Here is a 27,568-nt window from a genome sequence, read left to right as displayed (position 1 = left end):
GCACGGGATTGTGGGAGGAAGCGGAGCGCAGCCAGACACCCCGCCGCCCGCCCCCCCTTCCCCTCCCCCCTCCCCCAGCCGCCTTGTGCAAAGATGGCTGCACCGTGAGCGCAGAGGAGGAGGAGGCGGCGGCGGCGGCGGCGAGAGAGCGAGCACCCAGCGCCCGCACCCACCCCGGGGCCGCCCGGGACGCCCCCTCCTGAGCGCGCGCCCTCCCTTCTCTCTTGCAAGCGCCGGGGCAAAGGCGGAGACAGCGGGGTCCCTCCTACCCCCCTTTCCCTCCAGGGGGAACCCCCCTTCCCCCCTCCTTGGCTCGGCGGCTGCACCCCCTCCCTTGCCCGCCCCTCCGCCCCTGCCCCCTCCCTCCCCAGCCCGGGGCCTTCCCGGGCCTTTCGGCGGCTGCAAAGAAAAAGAGAAAGAGAGAGAGAGAGAGAGAGAGGGGAAAAAAAAGCAGCAGCGGAGGGAGCGGCGGTGGAGGAGAGCGCGCGCGCGCCCCCTCCCTCCCTCCCTCCCTCCCCCTCCCCCCAATTTCCACCGCGGCCAATTCATGGACAGGAACTACCCCAGCGCCGGCTTCGGGGACCCGCTCGGCGCCGGGGCGGGATGGAGTTACGAGAGGTCAGCGAAAGCTAGGTAAGGAGCCGAGGGTGGCCTGGAGGAAGGGGCCAAGGGGTGGGGGCCCAGCCGGGCCGGGCCTGGCCCGCCTGGCGACGCGTGCATCGCAAACTCCCCTCCGGCTTGCAAGGGAGCGGCCTTCCTCGGTTTGCAACAACGCCGCCGCCCCAGTTTGCAAATTGCAAACTCCGCCAAAGCCAGCTCCGGCATGCAAAGGGAGAGATGCAGCGGGAAAATGGGGGTGCAAAACAATTTCGGACGGAAAGGCCCTGGGAAGGTGGGAGGGACTGGCGAAGCAAGGCCTGGATTTCCCCCCATCCTTGGATTCCCGGCTTGCTGATCCCTCGTCCCTGCGCCGGGGGCTCCGCTCTTGCAAAGGTGGGATGGAAAGGAGAATTAGAACGCAGACCTGGGGGGCACCCCCCCTCCCGTCCTATTGTTCCGGGACTGCGCGAGGCCGCGCAACTCGGCCCCCCCCGAAATTCCGCGCGCAGAGTGGGCACGGGGCCCCGCCCCCTTCCCAAGCTGGGGTTCTGTGTGTGTAAGGGGGGGTCCTGGAATCTGAGACACACCCCCTTTAGCTCCCCCACCCCCAAAGGCAGAGAATCCTAGCTGATGGCGGGGAGTGGAGTACTTGACCTCTTGAGTCCGAGCCATGAATTGGGGCCGTTGCATGGGAAGATTCAGATGTTTCCCTGGTGTGTGGTTGTGTGTGTGAGCGTGGGCCCTGTTTGTGTTTAGTTGGTAGGCTGCTCACCTGCGAATCAATCCCTTTCTTGCTGTTTATGTCCTGCCCTCACTCTTCACCTGTCCCCTACCCCTCCCCCGCCCCCTGGGTTTCCTACCGTGGCTGGGCATGACCCCACATGTGTTAGGATTTTCCATTTGGGACTTACCGCTCTGTATGTTTCCTTCCCCACGGGTGAGCTGGATAGTCGTTTGCATACATACCTGGCTTTGCGAGGGCCCATGCATTTGAACCTCAACCCCAGGGGATGGACGTTGTTCATGTTCGCACTTGTACCTGGTACTTTCCCTTAGTCCTATCCCTTCCCCAACCCCCATCCCAGCAGTTTGGGGAACAGCCTATCTCCTGCTCCAAACTCAGTTTGCACCACTCTGTGAGGTTCAGGGCCATGTGTTCCCACGTGTCTGCAGTAGAGTGGACGTCCTTATGCACCTCTCAAGTTGACCCTAGGGCCTTGTGTCATGGGGCAGGGGGTGGGCTCGGTAGGAGGTCCATACCTTTCACATTTTAAACTTGAGGCACTTCCTCTGACTCTTCACCCTCTTGTTTGTCTCGTCGCTGTGCTTGGCTGTTTGTAAACGTGAGACTCTCTGGCTCTATTTATGGGGGACTCGAGTGGGGAATGTTTCATTGCTCTTTTCGTTGGGTACCCCGATTGCCTTGCCTTCTTTCCTTTAGGGTCCAAAGTTCCTTAGGATAACCCCCAGTCAGCTGGAAGATTTACCCCCAACACCCCGGGGGATTTGCTGAGTTCCCTTCTCCTAGGGTAGCTTCGGAGGACACCCTAACATCTCTCCCTTCCCCCCAGCTTGGTCTATGGCAGCTCCAGGACCTCGCACCCCGAGACCGACATCTTACACCGCCAGGCCTACGCGGCCCCCCACCCACTGCAAAGCTATGCCACCAACCACCACCCGGCAGGTACGGCCCCCGTCCTGCCCCGCCTGGGCTGGCCCTCCCTCCGAGGCAGCTGGTTGGCTCCTGAAAGTTCCACCCCTCCTAATTGGCCGTGCCCTGCGTCTTGTCCCGCCCCTTACTGCCTCTCCTCTGATTGGCTGCCTCTGAGGCTGCTGGTCCCTGCTTAATTTCACGCTGGATTCGTCCACCCTTGTCTCTGGCCCCGCCTCTTTCTCTCCAATTGGCCCTGTCCCCCTCAGCCCCCAAATCCCACCTTCTCTTCCAGGCTTTTCCTCCTATCTATCCCACCCCAATCCTTTCCCTCTGGATTTGCCCATCCTCTTGGCTCCTTGGTTCTCTGAATTCGTTCTTCCTGATTCCTTTTTTGCTGATTGGTTGTAAGTCTTTGGACCACCCCCCCTTTTTCCCCTAGATTTACCCTCCCCATCAGTTCTTAACCCCTGTAGTCCTTACCTCTTTCGCTTCTGATTGGTTCCCTTCTTCCTGGGTGAGCCTGCAAGATTATATTGTCCCATTTGATCTTTAACTTTACTGAGTGGCTCCTTCCCTTTTCTCCTTCCAATTTTTAATTCCCCCCCCCATCCTCCTACTTTGACTCAACCCCTTTCTGCCTGTCCACGGGTCCCTCTAAGCGGCCCCGGTTACCCCATCCTTTCCCCTTCCTTACTAGAATTGCCCACATCCTTTTGTGTCTCCCCCGCCCCCCATAAGAACTCTGTCCTGTTGCACCCACTTCCTTCGATTCTGTTTTTTTGTACTTCTCTGCCTACCTTTCCTCTCCTGGGCTCCTTTACTATTGGAGTGCACTTCATCCTGCTTCTTGGCTGCCTTTTCCCTCATTGTCCCCGGCCCTGTTTCCTTAGCTTGGCTGTGTTCACTTTATCCTCTTTGAATCTCCCCCCTTTACTTCTTTGCCCTGACCCAACTTGCTTTTGACCTCTTCCTTTTCCCTTTCAATTGTGCCTGACAGCCCACTTAGCTGACTCTACCCCCTTGTCCTTGGCCAGGCCTCTCTGGACTATTCGACACTGGCCTCCACCACGCAGGGTCAGCAGGGCCAGACGCCTCCGTCATGAACCTCATCTCAGCCCTGGAGTCCCGGGGCCCCCAGCCTGGCCCCTCTGCCTCCTCTCTCCTCTCCCAGTTCCGCAGTCCTTCCTGGCAAACAGGTAAGCCCAGCGTCGGCCCAGAAGGACCAGGGTGGGGCTGGCATGTAGTCCACCCTGACCTATGGTCTTTTTCATCATCCCCAGCCATGCACACGCCAGGCCCCACGGAGCTCTTCATTTCAGGCGCCCTGCCGGGTTCCAGCACCTTTCCATCCTCTTCTGCCCTGTCAGCCTACCAGCACCCGGCTTCCTTCGGCAGCCGCCCCTTCCCAGTACCCTCATCCCTCAGCCTCCAAGACCCCCCGTTCAGTCCCCCAGCTAATGGGCTCCTGTCCCCTCATGATGTGTTGCACCTGAAGCCCTCACAGGCACCCACAGTGCCATCCTCGCTGGGCTTCGAGCGCCTGGCAGGGGGCGGTGTCCTGGGGCCCGCAGGTCTTGGTCCGGCCCAGACCCCTCCTTACCGCCCCGGCCCCCCAGACCCCCCTCCACCTCCCCGCCACCTCCCGACTCAGTTCAATCTGCTGGCTTCCTCTTCTGCTGCTGCCGCCGCTGCCGAACAGTCCTCCCCACAGCTGTACAACTTCTCGGGTGCTGCCCCAGGCCCCCCGCCGCCCGAACGGGCCCTGCCCCGCCAGGACACCGTCATCAAGCACTACCAGCGGCCAGCCAGTGCCCAGCCCCCACCGCCCCCGCCACCAGCCCATGCCCTCCAGCACTACCTGAGCTGTGGAGGCAGCTATCCCTCCATGGGCCACAGGGCTAACCTGGCCTGCAGCCCCCTGGGTGGTGGGGAGCCCTCCCCCGGTGCTGGTGAGCCTAGCAAGGCTGGGCCCAGTGGGGCTACGGCTGGGGCTTCGGGCCGGGCTGCGGGCCCTGAGGCTGCTGGAGGAGGTGGAGCAGGAGGTGGTGGTGGAGGTTACCGTCCCATCATTCAGTCGCCCGGTTACAAGACGGGCAAAGGCGGTTATGGAGCAGCTGCGGGCGGTGCCAACAGGCCCCCACCACCCCGTTCAACTGCCACACCCAAATGCCAGAGTCTGGGTGGACCGGCAGCAGCCTATGCCACTGGGAAGGCCTCTGGGGCTGGTGGGGCAGGGGGCCAAGCCTATTCCCCTGGTCAGCCCCAAGGGCTTCTAGGACCCCAGGCCTATGGGCAAGGGTTTGGAGGGGGTCAAGCACAGGACTTGAGCAAAGGCCCTAGCTACTCAGGGGGGCCCCCACAGCCTCCCAGTGGTCCGCCGCCTCCTGGCCTAGCCACGTGTCAGAGCTACTCCCCGGATCAGCTGCAGGGGCAGCTGTATGGGGTTCAGGGTGAGCCATACCCAGGGCCAGCTGCCCACTCCCAAGGGCTGCCCACAGCCAGCCCCTCGCTCAGCTACAGTACTGGCCATTCCCCAGCGCTCTCGGGTCATGGTGGTGGCTGGGGGCCCAGCTCACTGGGGGGTGGTGGAGAGGCCAGCCCTTCTCACATCATCCGCCCACTTCAGTCACCGCCTGCCCCCGGCCGCCCGCCTGGAGTCGGCTCTCCAGGAGCCCCTGGCAAGTACCTGAGTTCCGTCCTGGCCTCAGCCCCATTCCTGGCGCCTCCGGGAGCCGGCAGCTACACAGCCGGAGCAGGTGGCTACAAAGGCAAAGGGGATGGCTCGGAGCTGCTGGCTGGCCCCGGAGGGCCTCCTGCCGAGCGCACAGAAGATGAGGAATTCCTCATCCAGCATCTCCTGCAGGCACCGAGCCCCCCGCGGACCTCAGGGGCAGACGGCCTGGTGGGTGAAGATGGGGCAACGGATGCCTCCAAGGGACTTGGGGGTAGTGGTGGGGCCGGGGGGCCACCAGGCACACCCTATGAGCTGGCCAAGGAAGACCCCCAGAGGTATCACCTGCAGAGTGTCATCCGTACTAGTGCCAGCCTCGATGAGGGTGCCACAGCAGCCCTGGAGCTGGGCCTGGGGAGGCTGAAGGAGAAGAAGAAGGGGCCAGAACGGGGCGGTGAGACCCCAGAGGGGCTGGCCACCTCAGTTGTCCACTATGGGGCAGGTGCCAAGGAGCTGGGGGCCTTTCTCCAAAAGAGCCCACCACCCCCACCTCCCACAGCTCAGCCTGCCCAGCCCACACCCCACAGCCTCCTCCTGGAGGCTGGGGGCCCTGACCTCCCACTGGTGCTGCCTCCTCCTCCTCCCCCGCAATTGCTCCCCTCGGTCCTCAGCCACGCCCCCAGCCCCTCTCCCAGTGCCCCCAAAGTTGGTGTTCATCTCCTTGAGCCAGCCACCCGTGACGGGGCCCCCCAGCCGCCACCGCCACCGCCCCCACCCCCGCCACCCATGCCCCTCCAGCTTGAGGCCCATCTCCGAAGCCACGGCCTGGAGCCTGGTGCCCCCAGCCCCCGCCTGCGACCTGAGGAGAGTCTGGAGCCACCAGGAGCCATGCAGGAATTGCTTGGGGCCCTGGAGCCGCTGCCCCCGGGGCCTGGTGACACTGGCGTAGGCCCACCTAATACCGAGGGCAAGGATCCCTCAGGTGCCTATCGCAGCCCCAGCCCGCAGGGCACCAAGGCTCCCCGCTTTGTGCCACTCACGTCCATCTGTTTTCCTGACTCCTTGCTCCAAGATGAGGAGCGCAGCTTCTTTCCCACCATGGAGGAGATGTTTGGCGGTGGGGCAGCGGATGACTATGGCAAGGCAGGGCCACCTGAGGACGAGGGTGATCCCAAGGCGGGTACTGGGCCGCCTCCAGGCCCCCCTGCCTATGACCCCTATGGGCCCTACTGCCCCAGTCGGGCATCTGGAGCTGGGCCTGAGACGCCAGGCCTGGGCCTGGACCCCAACAAACCACCTGAGCTGCCCTCCACAGTCAATGCCGAGCCTCTGGGCCTGATCCAGAGTGGGCCACACCAGGCGGCCCCTCCGCCCCCGCCACCCCCTCCGCCGCCGCCGCCTGCCTCAGAGCCCAAGGGAGGCCTGACCTCGCCCATCTTCTGCTCTACCAAGCCAAAGAAGCTGCTCAAGACGTCCTCCTTCCACCTGCTACGGCGCCGTGACCCACCCTTCCAGACACCCAAGAAGCTGTATGCCCAGGAGTACGAGTTTGAGGCGGATGAGGACAAGGCCGATGTGCCCGCTGACATCCGCCTCAACCCTCGGCGCCTGCCTGACCTGGTGTCCAGCTGTCGCTCCCGCCCGGCCCTCTCACCCCTGGGTGACATCGACTTCTGTCCACCCAACCCAGGCCCTGATGGTCCCAGGCGCCGTGGCCGCAAGCCCACAAAGGCTAAGCGTGATGGCCCACCCCGGCCCCGGGGGAGGCCCCGGATCCGCCCTCTGGAGGTCCCTACCACTGCAGGGCCAGCCTCAGCCTCCACGCCCGCTGATGGGGCCAAGAAACCTCGGGGCCGGGGCCGGGGCCGGGGCAGAAAGCCTGAGGAGGCAGGGGGCACACGGCTGGAGCCCCTGAAACCACTTAAGGTGAGGGGGATTGGGGTCAGGGTGGCTAAGATTTAGAGATAGCAAAGGCCTGGGGCCACACTCCTTGGGTGCAGTGGGGGCTGTGGTTTATATTCCTGAATCTTTGAGGATATGAAGCCGAGGGCTGGGATTCGAGGCTCCTGCCATTGGAGAGCTCTGAGAATTGAGACTTAGGGGTTTTAGAGGGAGGCACAGGGTTTTGGGGCTTGGGCCTTAGGTTCTAGGTCTTGAATGACTAGCGATTGCAGGTTTCTGGATCTGTGGGTTTTGTGGGAGGAGAGTCTGGAGGCTGAATTCCTGGGCTGGAAGCAGAAGGATCAGTGAGTGCTGAGGGAGGAATTCCAGTCCTATCCTGCTGGAACGTAAGGGAAGGGGTCTGTGGGCTCGAATTGTGGGGCTCCACAGGCTGAAAGTGTGAATTTGACCTAGGTCTTAAGTAAGGGTTTGGGTCCTGTGCTCTGGCTCTGAGCAGGGAGGGGACTCGGGGACCCCACTGTAGTGGATCCTGACTTCCTTCTGCCCCAACATCTAGATCAAGCTGTCCGTGCCGAAGGCCGGCGAGGGCCTGGGAGCCTCATCCGGCGATGCCGTCTCTGGCACTGACCACAACAGCCTGGACTCCAGCCTGACACGGGAGAAGATCGAGGCCAAGATCAAGGAGGTGGAGGAGAAGCAGCCAGAGATGAAGTCCGGTTTCATGGCCTCCTTCCTGGACTTCCTCAAGTCAGGCAAGCGTCATCCACCACTCTACCAGGCCGGCCTGACGCCCCCACTCAGCCCCCCCAAGAGCGTGCCGCCCTCAGTGCCAGCCCGGGGCCTGCAGCCGCAGCCTCCTGCTGCCCCCACTGTGCCACACCCACCTCCTGCTGGCGCCTTTGGGCTGGGAGGTGCGCTGGAGGCGGCTGAGAGCGAGGGGCTTGGGCTGGGCTGCCCTTCGCCCTGCAAGCGGCTGGATGAGGAGCTGAAACGCAACCTGGAGACACTGCCCTCCTTCTCCTCGGACGAAGAAGACTCCGTGGCCAAGAACCGGGACCTGCAGGAGAGCATCTCCTCAGCCATCTCTGCGCTTGACGACCCACCCCTCGCTGGGCCTAAGGACACTTCCACCCCAGATGTGCCCTCCTTGGCAACTGAAGCTGTGGTGCCAGGCCCCCCCCCTCTCCCGGGGCTCCCTAGTGCCAGCAGCAATGGCACACCCGGTGAGCTCTGGGAAGACACTTTGGGGCCAGGCCAGGGCTTTACTGTTATTGAGGCTGCTGGGTACAGTTGTGCAGGTTGTGCATTGTTTAAGAGGCATCATTCACGTTGTAGATGAAGTCGTTTTGTGTTTACAAAGGTAATTTGCCAATTAAGGGCAAACAAGTATTTTGAGAAAGGCATCATTTTCTAATTTGCCCACAGATGCTAAGTGGGCTAAGGTGCCCTGAGGTGGGATCTGGAGAATGCTGGCAGACAGAGCAGGTTAAGTGATGGGGACAGGTGGATAACATGGTGCTGAGAGAGCTTGTAAAACCAGCAGGTGATATGGGGCCTGAGAAGGAGCTAGGGTTGAGAGAGGTACATTAAATGGCAAAAAGATTGGGGGCTGTAGGGAGAGACTTGGGGAGGAGGATAGTTTAAGGAGAGACTGGAACATTAATTAGTAGGGGTCTTTTGTGGCGGTAGGAGGGAAAGGCTGGGGGTACAGCAGGGTCTGGATGCTGTCCTGAGAGAGCCTTTGGACAAACCTTAATGTTCTTTGATGGGCATGGAATAGAGGCATCGATTAGGAGAAGGGTGTTTGAGGCAGTTAATGAGGGGGCTTGAGGGCTCCAAGATGTTCTAGGGAATGGAGAGGACTTCTAGGAGATTGTAGAAAGTGGAAAATGGGGAGCAAGGAAGCCAGAGGGTGCGAGCTGAAGGGAGGAGTCAGGGCAGCAGTAAGAAATGCTAGGGGCTTCTGAACAGAGTATCAGGATTTGCTGAAATGGGAGCGAGCATTGGGTATAAGAACCTTGGAAGGGTCAGTAAGGCTCATAGCTAAGAACACTGGGATGGAGAAGAAGCGTTTATTTTTTTATTTTTTATTTGAAGAAGCGCTTTTAGAAGTTAGGAGGTACTTTAAGGCGTTAGAGGGGCATGTTAATAAAACCCATGGGGAGTTTATGGGAAGCAGAGGGCATAAATGAAGCCTAGAGTAGAGAGTGGTCGAAAAACTCATGGGGAGTTTATGGGAAGCAGAGGGCATAAATGAAGCCTAGAGTAGAGAGTGGTCGAAGGAAAGGGCAGAGAAGATCTTGGATGGAGGAGGACAAGACCCCTGTGCAGGAAATGGGGAGGTAGAGGCGCAGAGGGAATGATTGGGGAATTGGGAGGGAAGATAAAAATTGGAGGGGAGCGTCAGCAAGGGCTTTGAAGCATCTAGGAGGTGTTCCAGGACTAAACTGGACATCAGGCACAGGTTTCCAGGTTACAGGGACTCAGAATTACCACTGGAGCTGGGAAGGGGTCTCAGGGAGGGACGTTGACACAGCAGAAGGGTTTTGGGTGAGTTGAGGGGCTACTGACATAGAAAGGGACATTGAGGGACAGGAGAAGAGGTGCTAGGAATGGTTAATGGCACTCGGAGACTAGGAGCCAGGGCAGGGCAGGGAGCTTTGGAGGGACTTGGGGCAACAAGGGGGAGATAGACTGGGGTGGGACACAGTTGAAGGATGTGGTGGGATGAGGGACAACTGATTTTGATGGAGGGACATCAAGTCATGGTATTAGACCACAGTAAGGGACAGAAGAGGACAGTATGTGGAGGTGAGGAAAAGATGGGGAGGGCAGAGCACCATATCTGGGTAGGGAGGCTTATTAGGACATTGGAGAAAGAAGTTAAGGGAACATGGGCTTCCTGTGGCTGTCTGGGGACAAAAGTGGGTATGAAAAGTCTGGGAAGGCTACAGAGCCTGGCTGGCTCAGTCCGTGGAGCATGCTACTCTTGATCTAGGGGGTTGTAGGTTCGCATCCCACGTTGGGTGTAGAGATTATTTTAAAAATCTTCAAAAAAAGGGGGGGGATGGGACAGGTGATCAGGGTCAGACATGAGCTTTGATAGGACCAAGTGCAACAGCAGAAGAGTAAGAAGGGACTGAGCGGCATTGGAAGCACAGATGGGTGTTGGGGTGTGAGTTGAAGGAAAACAACTCCGGTTGATCCAAAGGGATGCGGGGGTGCAGAACAGTAAGAGGACTATGTTGGGGCCCTGGAGAAGAGAGGAGCCCGAAAGGGCTGGGAGCAGACACTGATTGACATTGACCGCAAACCTTGGGGCCTCGGGGACCTCACTGTGGGGGTCTGCCCTGACGTCCCTCTCGCTTCCCCCGCCCCCCACCCCCCCCCGCCAGAGCCCCCGCTGCTGGAGGAGAAGCCACCACCCTCGCCGCCCCCTGCCCCGACGCCACAGCCGCTACCGCCGCCCCCGCCACCCCCTCCGCCAGCCCTGCCCTCGCCGCCCCCGCTGGTGGCCCCGGTCCCCAGCTCACCGCCAGCCCCACCGCCCCTGCCCTCGCCTCCGGCCCCACCGCCACCCCCGCCGGCTACCGCCGCCCCCGCCCCCGCCGTCGTGCCGGAGGAGCCCGCAGCCCCGTCCCCCGACGAGCCGGAGCCGCCCGACGCCCGGCCCCTGCACCTGGCCAAGAAGCAGGAAACGGCGGCGGTGTGCGGGGAGACCGACGAGGAGGCTGGCGAGAGCGGCGGGGAGGGCATCTTCCGGGAGCGAGACGAGTTCGTCATCCGCGCCGAAGACATCCCTTCGCTCAAGGTGAGTCCTCTGCGCCCAGTCTGAAACCGGGACCCCGTGGCGGCCGGAGGGGGGCGGGTGATGGAGCACCTGCCATCAGGTGCTCCATCTGATGGAGGCCCGGTGCTGGCAGAGGAACCCCTCCTGAATTCGCAGGCTGATGGGGCTGGAACGTGCAGAGCATGCGCGAGGCTCGGAGATTGGGGGGCGGGGGTAGGTCCTGTAAGAAAACTGCATTTTAGCATGTATTACAGATATTCTGGGTGCTGGGGTTCCAGTAAAGAACAAGGCAGGTGCTGGTTGCAGTGAAGCTTGTAATGTAAGCCCACCAGCCAAGAGAAGGAGACTACTTTGCAGTATATGGAATAATGGTGAAACATGAAGCATTGATAAAATGTATCTGTGGATACACGTACACACGCATAATCTGGAAATTTAGTAGCCAAGGATTTGAGACTATCAGGCCACATCTTAAACTCTTTTTGCAGATCAGCCCATTCTTTGCATCCAGTTACTCTCTCTACTCCAAGGGTTGGCAAATTGTGGCCTTCCTGGGCTGAATCCAGGCACTATTTTTATAAATAAAGTTTTATTGGCACACAATTCATGCCCATGCATTTAAAATCTTGTAGGGCTGCTTTTCCCATGCGATGGCAGAGTGAGGTAATTTAGGCAGAGCCTAGCTGACCCACCAACCCAAAAATCTGATCTGCTCCATTACAGAAAAAGTTTGCTGACCTCTGCTGTACTTGGTTCATTGGACAGATAGATTTGGATCAGAGGATTAATAGCATAGCACAGGGTAGGTGGCATCAGGTGTGTCTCCCAAAACACAAAGCTGAGCGAGTGCATGGTAGGTGGGCAAGCCATTGTCACCTTTATGGTGACACCAAAGACTAGGGCCTTTCTTTATATTAGTCATGGTTGTGGATTGGGTATTGACTGTGGGCCAGGAACATGTTTGGCCCTTGAAATACATTATCATGTTTAATTTATTTTTGGGTATTGTTTCTTCAGATGGAGGTATCATGAGATGGATATTATAAGGTTAACAACTGTTGTTATGCTTTGTTACTTGGTATGTTCTGTGACATGAACTTAATGTGTCTTTTACTATACGATGTTTAATCGCTGTCTTATTGTAGAAAAAGCAGAGCAAATAGAATAATAGGACTGTCTGTATCCATTACTTAGCTTCCACCATCGTCACCTCTGTGGCTAGTCCTGCTTCGTTGTTCTGGCACATTCTGCCCCCTGCCTTACCCTACCAGTTCCAGACATCATGTATTGTTATCCGTACCTTGTCATTTTTTTCGCATGGTGGTTGCTTCACCCAAAAGAAAACTGGTAAAAGGTATATTAGGGAATTACCAAGTGAAATGCTAGGGTGAATAGACATGTTCCAAATACCCCATGCAGCAATCACAAGACTCCCTGGTCCCTCCTTCTGTATCCCTAATGGTCCTTCTCACTCCCATAGTATATCTTGTGTACATTATTTCCTTTTTGGAGGGAGACAGGGGAAAAAGTCTTTATTTTAGAGAGAGTGGGAGAGAGAGTGCACAGCAGTGAGGGGCAGAGGGAGAGTGAGGAAAAAAATCTCAAGTAGGCTCTGTGCTCAGCATTGATGCCAGGCTTAATCACACGACCCTGAGATCATGACCTGAGCCAAAACTAAGAGTCAGACGCTTAACTGATTGTGCCACTCTTGCGTCCCATGTTGTTTCATTTTAACTTTGTGACTTCTGAGGCTGTATCATCAACTGGGACGAGAGAGGAAGATACTGAATGAACAGCAACGATAAGAACAGCTTCCAACTCCCCAAGACAGGATTTGGGACACATCACAGTCAGAATTGGGTTTGATCTTTTCTTTTTCTTTTCTCCTTTCTTTCTTTCTTTTCTTTCTTTCTTTCTTTCTTTCTTTCTTTCTTTCTTTCTTTCTTTCTTTCTTAACTTTTTAAAATTAATTAAAAAAAATTTAGGGACACCTGGGTGGCTCAGTGGTTGGCTCAGGGCATGATCCTGGGGTTCTGGATTGAGTCTTGTGTTGGGCTCCCTGCATGGAGCCTGCTTCTCCCTCTGCCTGTGTCTCTGCCTCTGTGTGTGTGTGTGTGTGTGTCTCTCATGAATAAATAAATAAAATCTTTAAAAAAAGAAAGAGATAAAAGAGAGTCGCATGCCCTACCAATCGAGCCACCCAGGTGCTCCCCTCCTTTTTTTACTTTAATTGTAGTAACCCTTTACACACCCTGAAATTTATCATTCTGACCATTTTTAAATGTATCATTCAGTGGCATTAAGTGTATTCGCATTGTTGTGCAACATTCACTGCTGTCTCCAAGTTTTTATTTATTTCTTGTAAGATTTTATTTATTTGAGAAAGAGAAAGCATGAGCATACACGGGTACGCACTCTCATGTAAGTAGAGAGAGAGCAGTGGCGGGGGGTGTAGAGGGAGAAGGAGAAGCGGGCTCCCTGCTGAGCTGGAAGCCCAACGTGGAGCTTAATCCCAGGACCCCGCAATCATGACATGAGCGGAAGGCAGAGGCTTAACTGACTGAACCACTCAGGCATCCCTAAATTTTATCTTTATAATCACCTTTAGTGATAGGGATTACTCTTCCCATTTTACTGGGAAGGAAACTGAGGTGCAGAGAGCTAAAGTAGCCTTCCTAGACTTTCATGGCTCAGGACCTGTTGGCCCCAGGATCCTGGGCTCTAGGCACCAGATTTAGCCTTTCTCTATACATTCTTTAAAAAAATTAAAAAAAAAGATTTTATTTATTTATTTTGAGAGACAGAGAGAGAGAGTCAGAGACATAGGCAGAGGGAGAAGTAGTCTCCCTCCTGGGAGGGAGGGATGCGGGACTCGATCCCAGGACCCCGGGATCATGACCTGAGCCAAATGCAGATGCTCAACCACTGAACCACCCAAGGGTTCGTCTCTGTGTACATTCTATCAAACATTGACAATGGAAGTGGCAGATGTGGCTGGGCACCCAGCACTGGGCTAAAAGAACAGGGCTTTTACAGATGAGGAAATTCACGTCCAGAGAGAGGGACTCACTCGGCTGGTGGGTGCTGAACTGGGATTGGAGCCACAGCTATCTGACACCACCTCCCAGCTGGCACAAGGCCGGGGCAAGGACTCAGATGCTTAAAATACAACACGAGTATGTATTACAATGGGGGGAAAACACAGCCCCAGGCCTGAATTGCTCCTGTACACATCGAAGTCTCGTTTGTGTGCTTGGGGTCAGGGCAGGCTGGTGGCATTGTTACCAAGAGCCCAGTTTTGGTGTTAACCTGACTGGATTAAATCCCTGCTGTCTCTGGGCTGGTGTCGACCCTTCCTGATCATTGAATTTCCTTATTTACAAAATGGGGGTGATCATATTAGTACCTCCCTCAGGTAACAGGAGGATCCAGACGTTAAAGCTTGTTGAGTGCTCCGAGGAACCTTGGGTGGCACATAGTGGGTGTCCTATAAGCATTGCTTTGGTTGTTCATCTCTGCAAAACTTGTGAATTTTTTCTTTTAAGGGCCAGCTAGTCAATATTTTAAGCTTTACTGGTCACAGGGTCTCTGCTACATATTCTTGCTTTGTTTTTATAATCCTTTAAAAATTAGGAACTGTTATTAGCTTATAGATCTGTGAAAATGGGCAATAGGTCATAGTTGGTTCTAGAACAGTGGTAGTTAAATAGAAACATCATGAGCTGTATACATCATTTTGAACTTTCTTGTATCCGTGTTTAAAAAGTCAGGGGCGCCTGGCTGGCTCAGTTGGTAGAGACACAACTCTTGATCTCAGGGTCCTGAGTTCAAGCCCCACATTGGGCGTGGAGACTTCTTAAAAGACCAAAAGAATAAGAGAATAAAAAAAGTTTAAAAATGGGGGAGATTAGCTACAGCAGTGTATTTTCTTTAACACAGCTTATTTGAAACAGTCATTTGAGCATGTAATCAACAAGAAAAAGCTAATGAGATGTTTTACATTCTTTGCATATCAAGTCTTTGAAATTCTGTGTATATTTATTTTATACTCCTGGAACATATTCAAGGCAGCCGAATTAGCGCAAGGCTAGTCTCCTCTCTGCTTCAGCTTCCTCATCTATAAAATGGGACTTATAATATTAACTCCCAGTTCTTGGAGATGGAGAAGATTTAGCAGGATGTAGTGTGTAAGAGGTTGTTGGGTGGAGAAAAGTAGAGGGAGGGCAGTTCAGGTGGAGGGAACAGCGTCCAAAGTTTGTGTTGTGAACAAAAACACGGTGTACTTGTGATGTGTAGGGATTCAAGAGGTTGAGTGGCTGGATGGTGAGCACTGAGTCTGGGAAGATGAGCAGGTGCCAGGTCATGCTGGGGTGAGATCAATGGACGCCTGCTTGAAAGTCCTCTTTCAAGGCAGAAAGCTGGCAGCTGCTTGGGCCCCTGGCCAGCAGGGAGGTGGCTGGGGAGGTGTCTAGGTCTGATTGCAGTCTACCACTGCAGTCCTGTGGTACTGACTTCCTCCCGTGTTAATGGACCATGAAGCTTTTTTTTTTTTTTAAATTTTTATTTATTTATGATAGTCACAGACAGAGAGAGAGAGAGAGGCAGAGACACAGGCAGAGGGAGAAGCAGGCTCCATGCACCGGGAGCCCGACGTGGGATTTGATCCCGGGTCTCCAGGATCGCGCCCTGGGTCAAAGGCAGGCGCCAAACCGCTGCGCCACCCAGGGATCCCTTTTTTTTTTTTAAAGTAGGCTCCATACCCAGCATGTAGCCCAATGCAGGGCTTGAACTCAGAACCCTGAGATCAAGACCTGAGCTAAGATCAAGAGTCAAATGCTTAACGACTGAGCCACCCAGGTGCCCCAAAGTTTTCTTACTACCATCCCACTAAGTGCTTCTAGCTCATTCACATCCTGCTGCTTAACTGCCCTTGGTCTCTGGTTCTCAAGAATTCAAATTCCCAGAAGAGAATCTGATTGGTCCAGCTCAGCATTTGGGGCCAAGATGGGATTAGTGATTTGCCTGTTGATTGGCTGTCTGGTCAGATCTCCTCCAATCAGCTGTGGCTTCCATGGGGCAGGCCCTGTGGGCGGCTTAGCTTCCCTAGTGAGGGGGAGTGGGTGTGGTCAAGGATATGATTGACAGGAGAGGCGGGAGGGACAGCCTGAGGACTAACTGGCCCTGGTTGGAGATCAGACAAGGATGATGCCAGAGGTTGGGCCTGATGAGGCAGGGAGGAAGAGTGGTTTTGGGAAAACCACCAAGTTCAGTTGGGATGTGGTGAGCCAAGGGGCCTGAGTACAGCTAGAGAATCTGCCAGTTCCTTAGAGGAGGCCAATTGGGTAGTGGGAGGAGACAGGGGTGGAGGTGGTCTCCCCTGGCTGGGAGAGATACTCTGAAGGCTTTCTCACAGGCTTCTGAGACTAGAATGGGGAAGATCATAGTAACATTGAGATGGAAAAAAGCACCCGTTTTGTGGGGAGGCAGCACTGCATATGCAAAAACCCAGGGATCAGAAAGTCTGGGGTTTATCTGCTGAACTTGGAGGGGTCTGGATGGCCTGCCGGGCAGGGGCAGGAGAAGAGAAAGGAAACTGAGGCAAAGTCTCACTGTGTCAGACTGTAGAGTCTGTACTAGGGGCCTTGGAAGGTTTCGGAGCAGAGCAGGATGTGGTCTGAAAGGAATTTCTCAATCCTTGGGCCTCTGACCTGGCTCCCTAAGGTCACCAGGAGGGAGGACTGGGAACCGTATGGTGGCCTGGAGGAAAGGACTTGGAGCCAGGGCACCTACAACACTGTCTCATCCTGCCTCTTGAAACGCAAACCAAGAACCTTTTTAGACCTCATTGTCATCAGGTTATTGTAATCCCTTCTTTTCACTCCCCTCGTTGATCTGAGGGACACAGAGAAAATTGTGGATGTGAAAACAACTGACCCAAACTAAGAGTAGGCAGTGGATAGTTGGCACACAGACCCCAGGGTTACAGCTGCTGCCAGTGGCAGACATCATTAATTGATCTCTGCACTTCTGCTGAGCCTGGTGTTCAACCATGACCAGTCAATTGGAATTGTCATCTGAATCCTGTTTATCACTTGAATGTAATTTCCTTGAATGCCAGGAGTAACTTTCATTCACCTGTAGGTTATCACAATACCTGGTACACATTTCTTGCTGCATCTTTTTTGTTTTTAAGATTTAATTAGTTAATTCATTCATTCATTCATGAGAGAGAGACTGCATGGGGGGAGTGGGAGGAAGAGCAGAGGGAGGGATAAGCCAACTCTGCACTGTTGTTTTTTTTTTTTTAAGATTTTATTTATTTATTCATAGAGATGCAGAGAGAGAGAGAGGCAGAGACAGAGGCAGAGGGAGAAGCAGGCTCCATGCAGAGAGCCTGACGTGGGACTCGATCCAGGGTCTCCAGATCACGCCCTGGGCTGCAGGCGGTGCTAAACCGCTGCACCCCCGGGGCTGCCCTGCACTGAGTGTTGAGCCCGATGTGGGGCTTGATTTCATGACTCAGAGATCATGATCTGAGCCAAAACCAGGATGCTCATCTGACTGAGCCACCCAGATGCCTCTGTCACACGATTTACTGTGTTGTCCTTTGTCATTCCTTAGCCCCCTCACAGAAGATATTGTCCTTCCAGGACTTACTCAGATGTCACATCTTCTAGGAAGCATTCTTGGATTCAGATTGCATCTGAGGTCCTTCTTTGAGGCTTCGGTAGTGTCTGGGGGTCTGCTGTTAGCGTGCCCATTACCTGGGATGTCATTGTGCCTTGTCTGGCTCTCCTGCTACTCCCCTTGCTCCCCAGATTAGACGTGGGGTCTGTCCCATATCCTTCAGTTTCCGGTGTCCAGCTGGGGGTCACACAAGTCTCTCAGGGTGGGGAGGTTATCTGAGTGTTGGAATGGAGATGTGGGAGCCTCATATCACTGTGCAAGCCTAGTTGTAGAGAGGTAGATGAAATAAGTGGTCTCGGATAAATTGTCACCTGCCTATTCTTGGCACAAGCCACAACCTCACCCTGTTTTATTTGCTTGTCTGTCTTGTCTCTGTAACAGAGACCTTGGCCAAGGCGATGTCAATCTCATTCACCACTGTCCCCACTGTCCCTGGGGTCCAGTGCAGTATCTGGAAAATGGTGGCTGGGTGCTCAGGAGCTGTCATTACTTTAAAGCACCACAGAGGCCTGGTGCCGTAAAGTTGTGATAACTAAAACTTGGTAGCACAAGAACACACGGCTTATTTGAGAGCACTGGGTAAGCCACGGGAGGACTTGGCCAGATGCCAGCGGCCTCCCTGGGACTGAGAACATCATAGGGCCAGAAGATATGTGCCTGCTAGTATTCATTGATATTTGTTCATGAGAATGCCTTTTCTCTAAGAGGATAGCGAAAGGGGGACCTCGGATCTGGAACTGGGGGCGGGAAGGGCAGGAATGAGGGCTGACCTTGCTGGCCTCACTGCACCCCTCCTCAGCTGGCATTGCAGACGGGGCGGGAGCCCCCACCCATCTGGCGAGTGCAGAAAGCCCTGCTGCAGAAATTCACTCCAGAGATCAAGGACGGGCAGCGGCAGTTTTGTGCTACCAGTAACGTAAGCCTGCAGGGAGTCATAAGGACTGGGGGAAGCCTAGAGGGAGTGGTGGCCAAAAGCCCAGGGTCCCCCATCATGCATGGCTGTGATTCACCCCTAGTCTAGGGGGCATCCAGAAGGGAGTTTCTACCTCCAGCAGGTTCTGGCAGCTGCTGTCCGAGGTCGGGGTGGGGTTGGGGGGAATCTTAGGTATCTATCGGCCTGCCTGGCTGCGATGGATGAAGGTATTCTTCATGTACCTCTTTCTCTCCATAGTATTTGGGGTACTTTGGGGACGCGAAAAACCGGTATCAGCGCCTTTATGTAAAGTTCCTGGAAAACGTCAACAAGAAGGATTATGTGAGGGTCTGTGCTCGGAAACCCTGGCACCGACCCCCAGTGCCTGTCAGGTACTGTGGGGGCTGTGGGGCAGGTGGTGTGCAGGGTGAACAGGCACAGAGTGGGCTGGAACCTTCCAGAGACAAAGTAGAAGCCCACAGAGCGGACACAGGGTGTGGGGAACAGAAAGACGCAGGTCTGGGGCTGGGGGAGACAGACACTCAGCAGAAACAAAGGGCAGGAAGTCAGGCTGGTTCTGTGCTCAGAGCTGTGGGCTAGATGGGGATCTCAGGAGGAGAAGGTGGGCTTCTTAGGGCTGCTGACTGCTTGCTGTCCCTCCTGTGTCCCCTTCCAGACGCTCCGGGCAGGCCAAGGGCCCCACGTCTGCTGGGGGCAGCTCTGCACCTCCTCCCAAGGCCCCAGCACCACCTCCTAAGCCAGAGACTCCCGATAAGACAATAAGTGAGAAGCCCCCAGAGCAGACACCCGAGACGGCTGTGCCCGAGCCCCCTGCTCCTGAGAAGCCATCTCCGCCGCGGCCTGTCGACAAGGAGAAGGAGAAGGAGCGGGTGACCCGTGGGGAGCGGCCACTGCGGGGTGAGCGGAGCACAGGTGGGCGGCAGACTCGGCCTGAGCGGAGCCTCACTGCGGGACAGCCTGCCACCTCCCGGCTGCCCAAGGCCCGGCCCACCAAGGTGAAGGCTGAGCCGCCCCCCAAGAAGAGGAAGAAGTGGCTGAAGGAGGCTGCAGGCAATGCCTCGGCAGGCGGGGGCCCACCAGGTAGCTCCTCGGACTCAGAGTCATCCCCAGGAGCACCCAGCGAGGACGGTGAGGCTCTGGGCAACCACAGGGCAGGTGGGGAAGCATGGGGAAGGGAACCCGGGGCATCAGGAGGAGGTGTGGGTAAGTGCAGTCCACAGGCTTCCTGGCAGTGTTGGTGAGATAGCAACCGAAATTGGTAAATTAAAATAATAATACTGTCAATCATATGGCCCTAGCTGGGGTGGGCATCTTCTCTAAGTTCTTTACCCAAATTAACTTGTGTAATGTTTATAGCAGGGCTACAGAGTAGATGCTGTTATTTCTTATTTTTTAAATTCTTTTTAAAAAGATTTTACTTAATTAAGAGAGAGAAAGGGAACATGAACAGTGGGGAGGGGCAAAGGGAGGGGGAAAAGTAGACTCCCCCCTGAGCATGGGCACCATCTCACAACGCTGAGACCCTGGGATCACAACTCCAGCTGAAGTGGAGAGCCGGGCTCCCAACTGACTGAGCCACCCAGGTGCCCCAGGGGTAGCTCTTTTAATGGGGACTAAGCATGAAGGCAGTCAAATGAGAGCGAGAGAGTTCTCTTTCCATCAAACCCCTAATGTAAGTGTAAGTAGTGGTTTCCTAGAAATAAGAGCATTTTCTCCAGGTTGTCCAGGGTCCCAGGTTTCTTTCTTCTTGTTGCTCTGTCTTCCCCCAGCGTGCTGTCCTCAAGCACCTGGTCCAAGGCAGCCCAGCAGGCCCAAAGCCGCAGTCCCTGAGTCCAGTGGGAAGGGACCCAGGGGCCAGGGAATGGCTGGACCTTTCTTTTAAGTCACCAGGTCTGGGAGTGGCTCATATCCTGTTTCTCCTGTCCCATTGAACATAACTTGGTCACATGACCACACCTGGCTGCAAGGGAGCCTGGGAAATGTAGTCTTTTAACTGGGCAGGCAGATGCTAAATCTGGCCAGATGGAAGCCCTTAAAGGCAGGTCCTGAAGGTGCCACAAGGGAGGTGATTTAGAAAGGCCCAGATTTGCAGGTCTTTGCTTCTCTGGCCCTCAATTTTCTTTTCTATTTCTTAAGTGATTTACAAAGTTAAGTTTAATTAACATGCTGTGTAGTTCACCTTGCTTACAACATAAAATTCAGTGGTTTTTTACTTAATTAATTAAATTTTAATTAATTAATTTTTTAAAAAGATTTTTATTTATTCATGAGAGACACACAGAGAGAGAGACAGAGACACAGGCAGAGGGAGAAGCAGGCTCCATACAGGGAGCCCGATGTGGGACTCGATCCTGGGTTTCCAGGATCATGCCTTGGGCCAAAGGCGGCGCTAAACCGCTGGGCCACCCAGGCATCCCATCAGTGGCTTTTAGTAGAGTCCTAGAGTTATCTATCCATTTTGGCAGTCAATTTTAGAACACTTCAATACCCCAAAAAGAAACCATGTATCAAAAAAGAAAAAAAACATGTATCATCCATTGGGTATCACTCCCCATACTCCCCTCCCCCCAGCCCTAAGTGACCTGTCATTTACAATCTCTGTGGATTTACCTGTTTTGGACACTATGAGTAAGCGAATCATACAACATATAGTCTTTTGTGATTGGCTTCTTTCACTTAGCATAACATATTTTAGGTTCATCCATTTGAGAAGTATCAGGGCCTCCTTCCTTTGTTTTGGCTGAATAATATCCCACTTTGTGGATAGACCACATTGTATTTTCTTTTTTTTTTTTTTTAAGATTTTATTTATTGGGCAGCCCAGGTGACTTAGCAGTTTGGCGCCACCTTCAGCCCAGGGCCTGATCCTTGAGACGGAGGATCGAGTCCCACATCGGGCTCCCTGTGTGGAGCCTGCTTCTCCCTCTGCCTGTGTCTCTGCCTCTCTCTCTCTGTGTGTGTCTCTCATGAATAAATAAATAAAATCTTAAAAAAAAAAGAGTCTATTAAAAAAAAAGATTTTATTTATTTGGGCAGCCTGGGTGGCTCAGCAGTTTAACTCTGCCTTCAGTCCAGGGCCTGATCCTGGGGACCCGGGATTGAGTCCCACATCGGGCTCCCTGCATGGAATGGAGCCTGCTTCTCCCTCTGCCTGTGTCTCTGCCTCTCTCTCTCTCTCTGTCTCTTTCTCTCATGAATAAATAAAATCTTTTTATTCATGAGAGACAGAGAGGCAGAGACATAGGCAGAGGGATAAGCAGGCTCCCTGCGAGACGCCGGATATGGAACTCGATCCCTGGGTGGGGATCACCCCCTGAGCCAAAGGCAGACGCTCAACTACTGAGCCACTTAGGTGTCCCTGAACCCCATCTTCTTATGGGAGCTGTTACCCTACCAAGGGTCAATATGGGTCTGAGTCTGTCTGCCCTTAGCCCATTCAACCAGGAGCTCTTCTAGGGCAGGATGAGCATGATTCATGCCTGGATGTCCTAAAGCCTTCATTCAGCCCAGGAGCCCTCAGAACTAACCCTTTTGGTTGTCTGAGAGCAGTGACCCTCCATGTGCCATTAGCTGTTGCTTTCTCCTTTCTTTTATTCATGACAGAAGTTCTAGAAAGACGTTGTAATGACTTTCCTCTCTCTTCCTCTTGTCTGCTCCCATTTGGCTCTGTGAGCCCTTTCAGTACATATTTATTGAGTACCTACTTCATGCCATGAACGAGGTTCCAGCAGTGAACAGAATAAGCAAAAATATGTATCCTCCTGGGAGCTTACAGTCTAGCTGGGGGAGTCTATCAGATAAACATGTTATGTAACAAGAACACAAAACAATGTGAAAAATTATCAGCGTAAGGCTGGCCAGTCTTAAATGCAGTTAAGAAAAAGCATTTCTGGTGAATAGGGTCCAGGTGGTATAGAGGGTGATGTTTTCAGGGGGTGGGGGAGTTGGGGAAGGCTTCTGGAAATGACACTGGAGCAGAGATCTGAGTGCAACAGGGTTGGGGTTGGGTGACTGGGAGAGAGAACATTCCAGGCTGGGTGTGTCTGGGGATCAGGAAGGAGGCCAGTGGCTGGAGCAAGTGAGTAAGAGGAGAGGGTGAGAAGTGAGGGCAGAGGAAGAACAGGACCAGATCTTGGAGGGACAAGAGGCCTGGGGCTTTGTGGTCCCACTGGAAGAATTTTACCCTGAGCCAGACATGAGCCATATGAGGGTTTGGGCCAAGGCCTGGTGGGGTGTGATTGCCACTGACAAGTGGTCACTCTGGCCCCTGCAAATGGCTGTCACCAAGGACCCTCTGTGAGGATAAGTCAAATGGATATTTCTCAGGCCTCTTCCTAGGGGATGTTTTAGGGCCGTTCATGGCTGTTCTGCTTCTCTTTTCTCCCTGATGCTCCTTCTTGGGTTTTGTGTGAGTGTCCCTCATCCCTCATGTCCTGACCTTGGCCTTGTGGCTTCACCTCTCACTTGGCAGTCTCAGCTTCCCAGTGAGCCTCACTAGTTTCTTTCCCTTAGCCCTCGCTCTAGATCCCACTGAGTTTCTTGTCCTACTTTGTCCTCAGGGCCAGCCCCACTGACTACTCAGCAGACCAGATCGCTAGGCATAAGGCTTTTGCTCCCTCACCTCCACAGCTGAGAAGTCCCCGGCTCTGCGCCCTCCCCATGCCCTGACTGTCCCCAGCTCTCTGCTCTTTCCCACAGTCCCTGTCAGACACTGGCCCTCCTATCTTCCTGCTCGTCGATCTCTGGATCCTGTCCCTTATGGTCCTGCTACTTCCTTATCCTTTTTTTTTAGAAAAAGATTTATTTATTTATTTATTTATCTATTTATTTATTTATTTATTAAAGATATTATTTATTCATTCATGACAGAGAGAGAGAGAGAGAGAGGCAGAGACACAGGCAGAGGGAGAAGCAGGCTCCATGCAGGGAGCCCGACGTGGGACCCGATCCCAGGGCCTCAGGATCACACCCTGGGCCAAAGGCAGGCGCTAAACCGCTGGGCCACTGGGGCTGCCCTATTTTTTTATTTTTTATTTTTTTATTTTATTTTTTTATTTTTTTTATTTTTAAAGATATTTTTTATTTATTTGAGTGAGAGAGAGAGAGAGAGAGAGAGAAAACAAGCAGAGGGGAGAGGTAGAGAGAGGAGGAGAGGCAGGCTCCCTGCTGATCAGGGAGCCTGATGTGGGGCTGTATTGCAGGAGACAGATCATGACCTGAACCGAAGGCTGACGCTGAACCGACTGAGCCACTCAGGCATCCCCAAGATTTATTTATTTCCTTGACAGAGATTGTGCACAACCAGGGGGAGCGGCAGGCAGAGCGAGAGGAAGTTTTAGCAGGGAGCCTGACTCAATGCTAGATCCCAGGACCCTGGGATCATGACCTAAACTGGAGGCAGATGCTTAACCAACTGAGAGGCCCAGGCACCCCCATCCTTATCCTTTCCTATTGTGTTCCATTACACTGGCCTCTGGTATCCTTCTGATCCGTCCCTTACATAGTCTCAGAGGCATCTTTTTACACTTAACCCTTGCTCCTCTCCTCCTCATAGCTCTCCCATGGCTCCCTGGTACCCACCGCAAAAGCCCCCATCCTCTCCACCTCATGTTGGAGGCTCTGTGTGGTCTGACCTACATGGACCTGTGCAGTCTCACCTCTCACCTCCCACCTCCTCCCTCAGTCTTGCTCTTTGTGATCTGCTCTCTCTGAGTGTATTCACTGGTTTGGAAACCAATTATGCTGCTTCTTTAGACTTTACTGAAGCTACGTTGAACTAGTCAAACGTGAAGTTCACTGGCCTGGAATGCTCTTTCCTATCAGTTAAGACTTAGCTCTTGTGTGACCTTGAACCAGCCTCCCCTGGATTGCCAGGCCAAACTCATTACAATCAATGCCTGTGACTCTCCATTACAGCATATCGCACTGGTACTTGTTTGTCTTCTCCTGTGGACTCAGAGCTCCCTGAGCAGCGATTTCTCTCCAGCCCTGGTACTTAGAACACCATCTGCCACCCGTTCACTCAGATGGACTTGGAATAATGAGCTCATGTCCCATCTCTCCCCCCAGAGCGGGCGGTACCCGGGCGTCTGCTGAAGACCCGGGCGATGCGGGAGATGTACCGGAGCTACGTGGAGATGTTGGTGAGCACAGCTCTCGACCCAGACATGATTCAGGCCCTGGAGGACACACATGGTGAGCTGAGGCCTGGGGAAGGAAGGTCCCCTACTCCTCCTTGGCCCCCATGCATTGCAGGGCTTCAGCTCTTCTGATGCCCCTCCTGGTCTTTCAGACGAGCTGTACCTGCCACCCATGCGGAAGATTGACGGCCTCCTGAATGAGCACAAGAAGAAAGTCCTGAAGCGGCTGTCGCTGAGCCCAGCCCTGCAGGTGCTTGTGGGGTCTGGGCTGGAGGGGTCTGGGGCCCAGTGGTCAGAGATGGGAGAGATGGGTATAAGTCAGCCAGGGAGGTCCTCTCAGAGCATCAGGTCCTGGAGGGGGCAACCACTGGAAGGATTGGGCTTGGCCAGGAGCAAAGTTGATTCCCAGCACCCTTGCACACCTACATGGAGGGGATTTGGTGGATGTGAAGAGGTCTCGGGGGGAGAGGGTGGCAGCTAGGAAGGTCCAGCAGAGTTTACAGAGCACAAGTTTACAGAAAATAGCTGGATGAGGCCTTGCTGGGGGGCAGGGGCAAGTGGATTTTGATGGCTTCCCTGTCGTAGAATGGGCTTTTTAACATCTCAGGCTTCAGTATTAAGTCATCCGTAAAATTTCCTTTCTGGAATGGCCCAGGATTCTGGAATGGAATATTTGGGCAGCTTTGAAAATTCTGATGGGGACTGTTGTGTGGTGCTGAGAATTAGAAGGTAGAGTGTGAGGGCAACAGAATTCTGGGATGGAATGTGAATCTAGGCTTAAAGTTTCCAGATGGATTTTGGTCTGGCTCTGGGAATTCCGGGATGGATTTTAGGCTGACTCAGAAAATTCTTGGTGGGATGTTAGTCTCTCAGACAACATGGGATAAAATATCCATCTGGTTCTAGAACTCTGGGTGAGATGTTGGGATAACTGAGAATCCAGGGATTGAGAGTGAGTCTGGTTCTGAGAGGTCTGGGTGGGATGTCATCCTAGGGTTCACATTTCTGTGGTAGACTATCAGGATGAGGGCAGCCCCAGTGGCTCAGCGGTTTAGCACCGCCTTCGGCCCAGGGCCTGATCCTGGAGACTTGGGATTGAGTCCTGTGTCCGGCTCCCTGCATGGAGCCTGCTTCTCTCTCTGCCTCTGCCTCTCTCTCTCTGTCTCTCTGTCTCTCTGTCTCTCATGAATAAATAAAATCTAAAAAAAAAGAGAGAGAGAGAAAAAAAAAAAGAGTATCAGGATGAATCTGAGAAATTATGGGATGGTTTAGAATTCTGAGATTGTCAGCCTGGCACTGGGGATTCTGGATTTTAGGCTATCTTTCAAAGTTTTGAATAGGATGTTAAGCTGGGGCTGAGAATCCTGGGTGGAATATTAGGGCTCTCTGAGAATCTTGGGCTGAGTCACAAAGCATATTATAGGGGTCATGAGACAGTCTGAGGCTCCTCTGCCTGAGAGTCTGAGATTCCCAAGTATCTCCTGATTTGTAGCCTGAGGGAAACTGAGGTATCTGATCATTTGGTAATCTGAGAACTGAGTGGTGGATTTGGAGTGTGTGGGTCCAGGGGGACGTCCCACTGACCGGTCGTCTTCCCACAGGACGCCCTGCACACGTTCCCCCAGCTACAAGTGGAGCAGAGTGGGGAGGGCTCCCCTGAGGAGGGGGCTGTGCGGCTGCGGCCAGCTGGGGAACCCTACAACCGCAAGACGCTCAGCAAGCTCAAGAGGAGTGTGGTCCGAGCCCAGGTGGGGCCGGGAATGGGCGGACAGTGTGGGCGACGGGGGTGGTGTAGGGGGCGATGGGGGTAGGGGAGGGCTGTCCTATGCTGGACAGTGGGGTGAGGCTTCTCTGCTCCATCTGTCCAGGAGTTCAAAGTTGAGCTGGACAAGTCAGGATACTACACGCTCTACCACTCACTTCACCACTATAAGTACCACACTTTCCTGCGCTGCCGGGACCAGGTAAGCCCATCTCTAGCATGCGTCACCCTGGGACTCTGCCCTGGACCCAGGGGCCTGAGCCCGTAGCCCCTCCTCCCTCAAAGCAAGGGTCCAGTCCCCGCAGCCTTTCCTCTGTCACACTCAGGAGCCCAGGCCCGCAGCCTCCTCCTCCCCCAGACCCAAGAGTTTAGCTCCCAGCCCCCTTTCCCTGGAATATTGATCCCTAGACTCCCCAGGCCCTGGTAGCCACTTGCCCCAGCTCTGTTTACTGCCCTGCAGACCCTGGCCATCGAGGGCGGTGCTGAGGACCTGGGTCAGGAGGAGGTGGTCCAGCAGTGCATGCGGAACCAGCCATGGCTGGAACAGCTCTTCGACTCCTTCAGCGACCTGCTGGCCCAAGCACAGGCCCATAGCCGCTGCGGGTGACCCTTCCCAGCCTGGGGGAGCCACCGCTTCCATGAACAGAGAATTGGGACAGAACTGTGTCCTCAGGAGCTAACCCCTAGGCCCCTGTCGCCAGGGAAGGGGGGCGTCATTGGTCAGGGTGTGTCCATGCTGCCCCCACAGGGCAGGGTTCAAAGTTCGACTCCTCCCCTCTCCTGCGCTCCTTCCACTCCCTCCCCAGCCTCCCCCTGTCCGGTGTACAGAGAAATTATTTATATATATGTATAAATGTCTATTTAGTAACGGTTTCCCTCCCCATCTCGCCCTGATCCCCCCTCCACGGCCACAGCCCCGCCCCCTCCACCTTGTACATAATGTATAGGAAAAGTCTATGTATGGTTGAGGGGGGGTGGGGTGGCTTCAGAGAGCTGGGGGACCCCCTCTCCCCCAACCCCCCCCTCACAGGCCAAGATCTTTGCTAAAGGCCATTCCCTCCCCAGGGCATTCGGCATCGGGTGGGAGGGGGGAAGACGCATCTTGTTAATTATTTTTAATCTTATTTATTGTACATACCTGGGGCGGGGGGCTGGGGAGGTGGAGGGGGTCCCCTCCCTTTGGCCCTCCCACTCCTTTTCTACTGCGATCGTCTGTGTCTGCCCCCCACCGTCCTATCCCCTTGTCGTCTGGATGTGGTTCTATTTTTTATCCGTCTTTTCTCCCCTGCCCCTCTCTCTCTAACCCCTCTGCTCCTACCTCCCGACCACCCTCTGTCTCTTGCTCTTTCTTGGGCTTCTGTACAACTCAACTTGTATACACTGTGTACACACAACCAGCCAAACGAAAACCCAACAGCAAACACTTTA

General features: G+C 54.4%; 1 protein-coding gene across 1 annotated transcript; it reads left to right on the top strand.

Moving 5' to 3' along the window:
* Positions 1-84: 84 nt before the first annotated feature.
* On the top strand, positions 85-27,568 carry PRR12 (proline rich 12). Its single transcript, XM_055310409.1, has 14 exons — positions 85-633; positions 2,172-2,284; positions 3,289-3,450; positions 3,535-6,851; positions 7,384-8,050; positions 10,223-10,638; positions 18,104-18,220; positions 18,476-18,609; positions 18,894-19,366; positions 24,308-24,433; positions 24,531-24,628; positions 25,980-26,126; positions 26,247-26,342; positions 26,601-27,568. Exons 1-14 carry the CDS (start codon positions 548-550, stop codon positions 26,745-26,747), a joined length of 6,099 nt encoding a protein of 2,032 aa, XP_055166384.1. The 5' UTR covers positions 85-547; the 3' UTR covers positions 26,748-27,568.

The sequence above is a fragment of the Nyctereutes procyonoides genome, unplaced genomic scaffold, assembly GCF_905146905.1.
Source record: "Nyctereutes procyonoides isolate TBG_1078 unplaced genomic scaffold, NYPRO_anot_genome, whole genome shotgun sequence".
Classification (NCBI taxonomy): domain Eukaryota; kingdom Metazoa; phylum Chordata; class Mammalia; order Carnivora; family Canidae; genus Nyctereutes; species Nyctereutes procyonoides.
This window is presented reverse-complemented; position numbering and strand designations above follow the sequence as displayed.

What these genes read in the sequence shown, in the direction of transcription:
- PRR12 (XM_055310409.1), top strand. Translation starts at nt 548, where the DNA reads ATGGACAGGAACTACCCCAGCGCCGGCTTCGGGGACCCGCTCGGCGCC. An exon ending in CAGTCCTTCCTGGCAAACAG is followed by an intron (nt 3,451 to 3,534) that starts GTAAGCCCAGCG and finishes CATCATCCCCAG; the next exon opens with CCATGCACACGCCAGGCCCC. An exon ending in AAGACATCCCTTCGCTCAAG is followed by an intron (nt 10,639 to 18,103) that starts GTGAGTCCTCTG and finishes ACCCCTCCTCAG; the next exon opens with CTGGCATTGCAGACGGGGCG.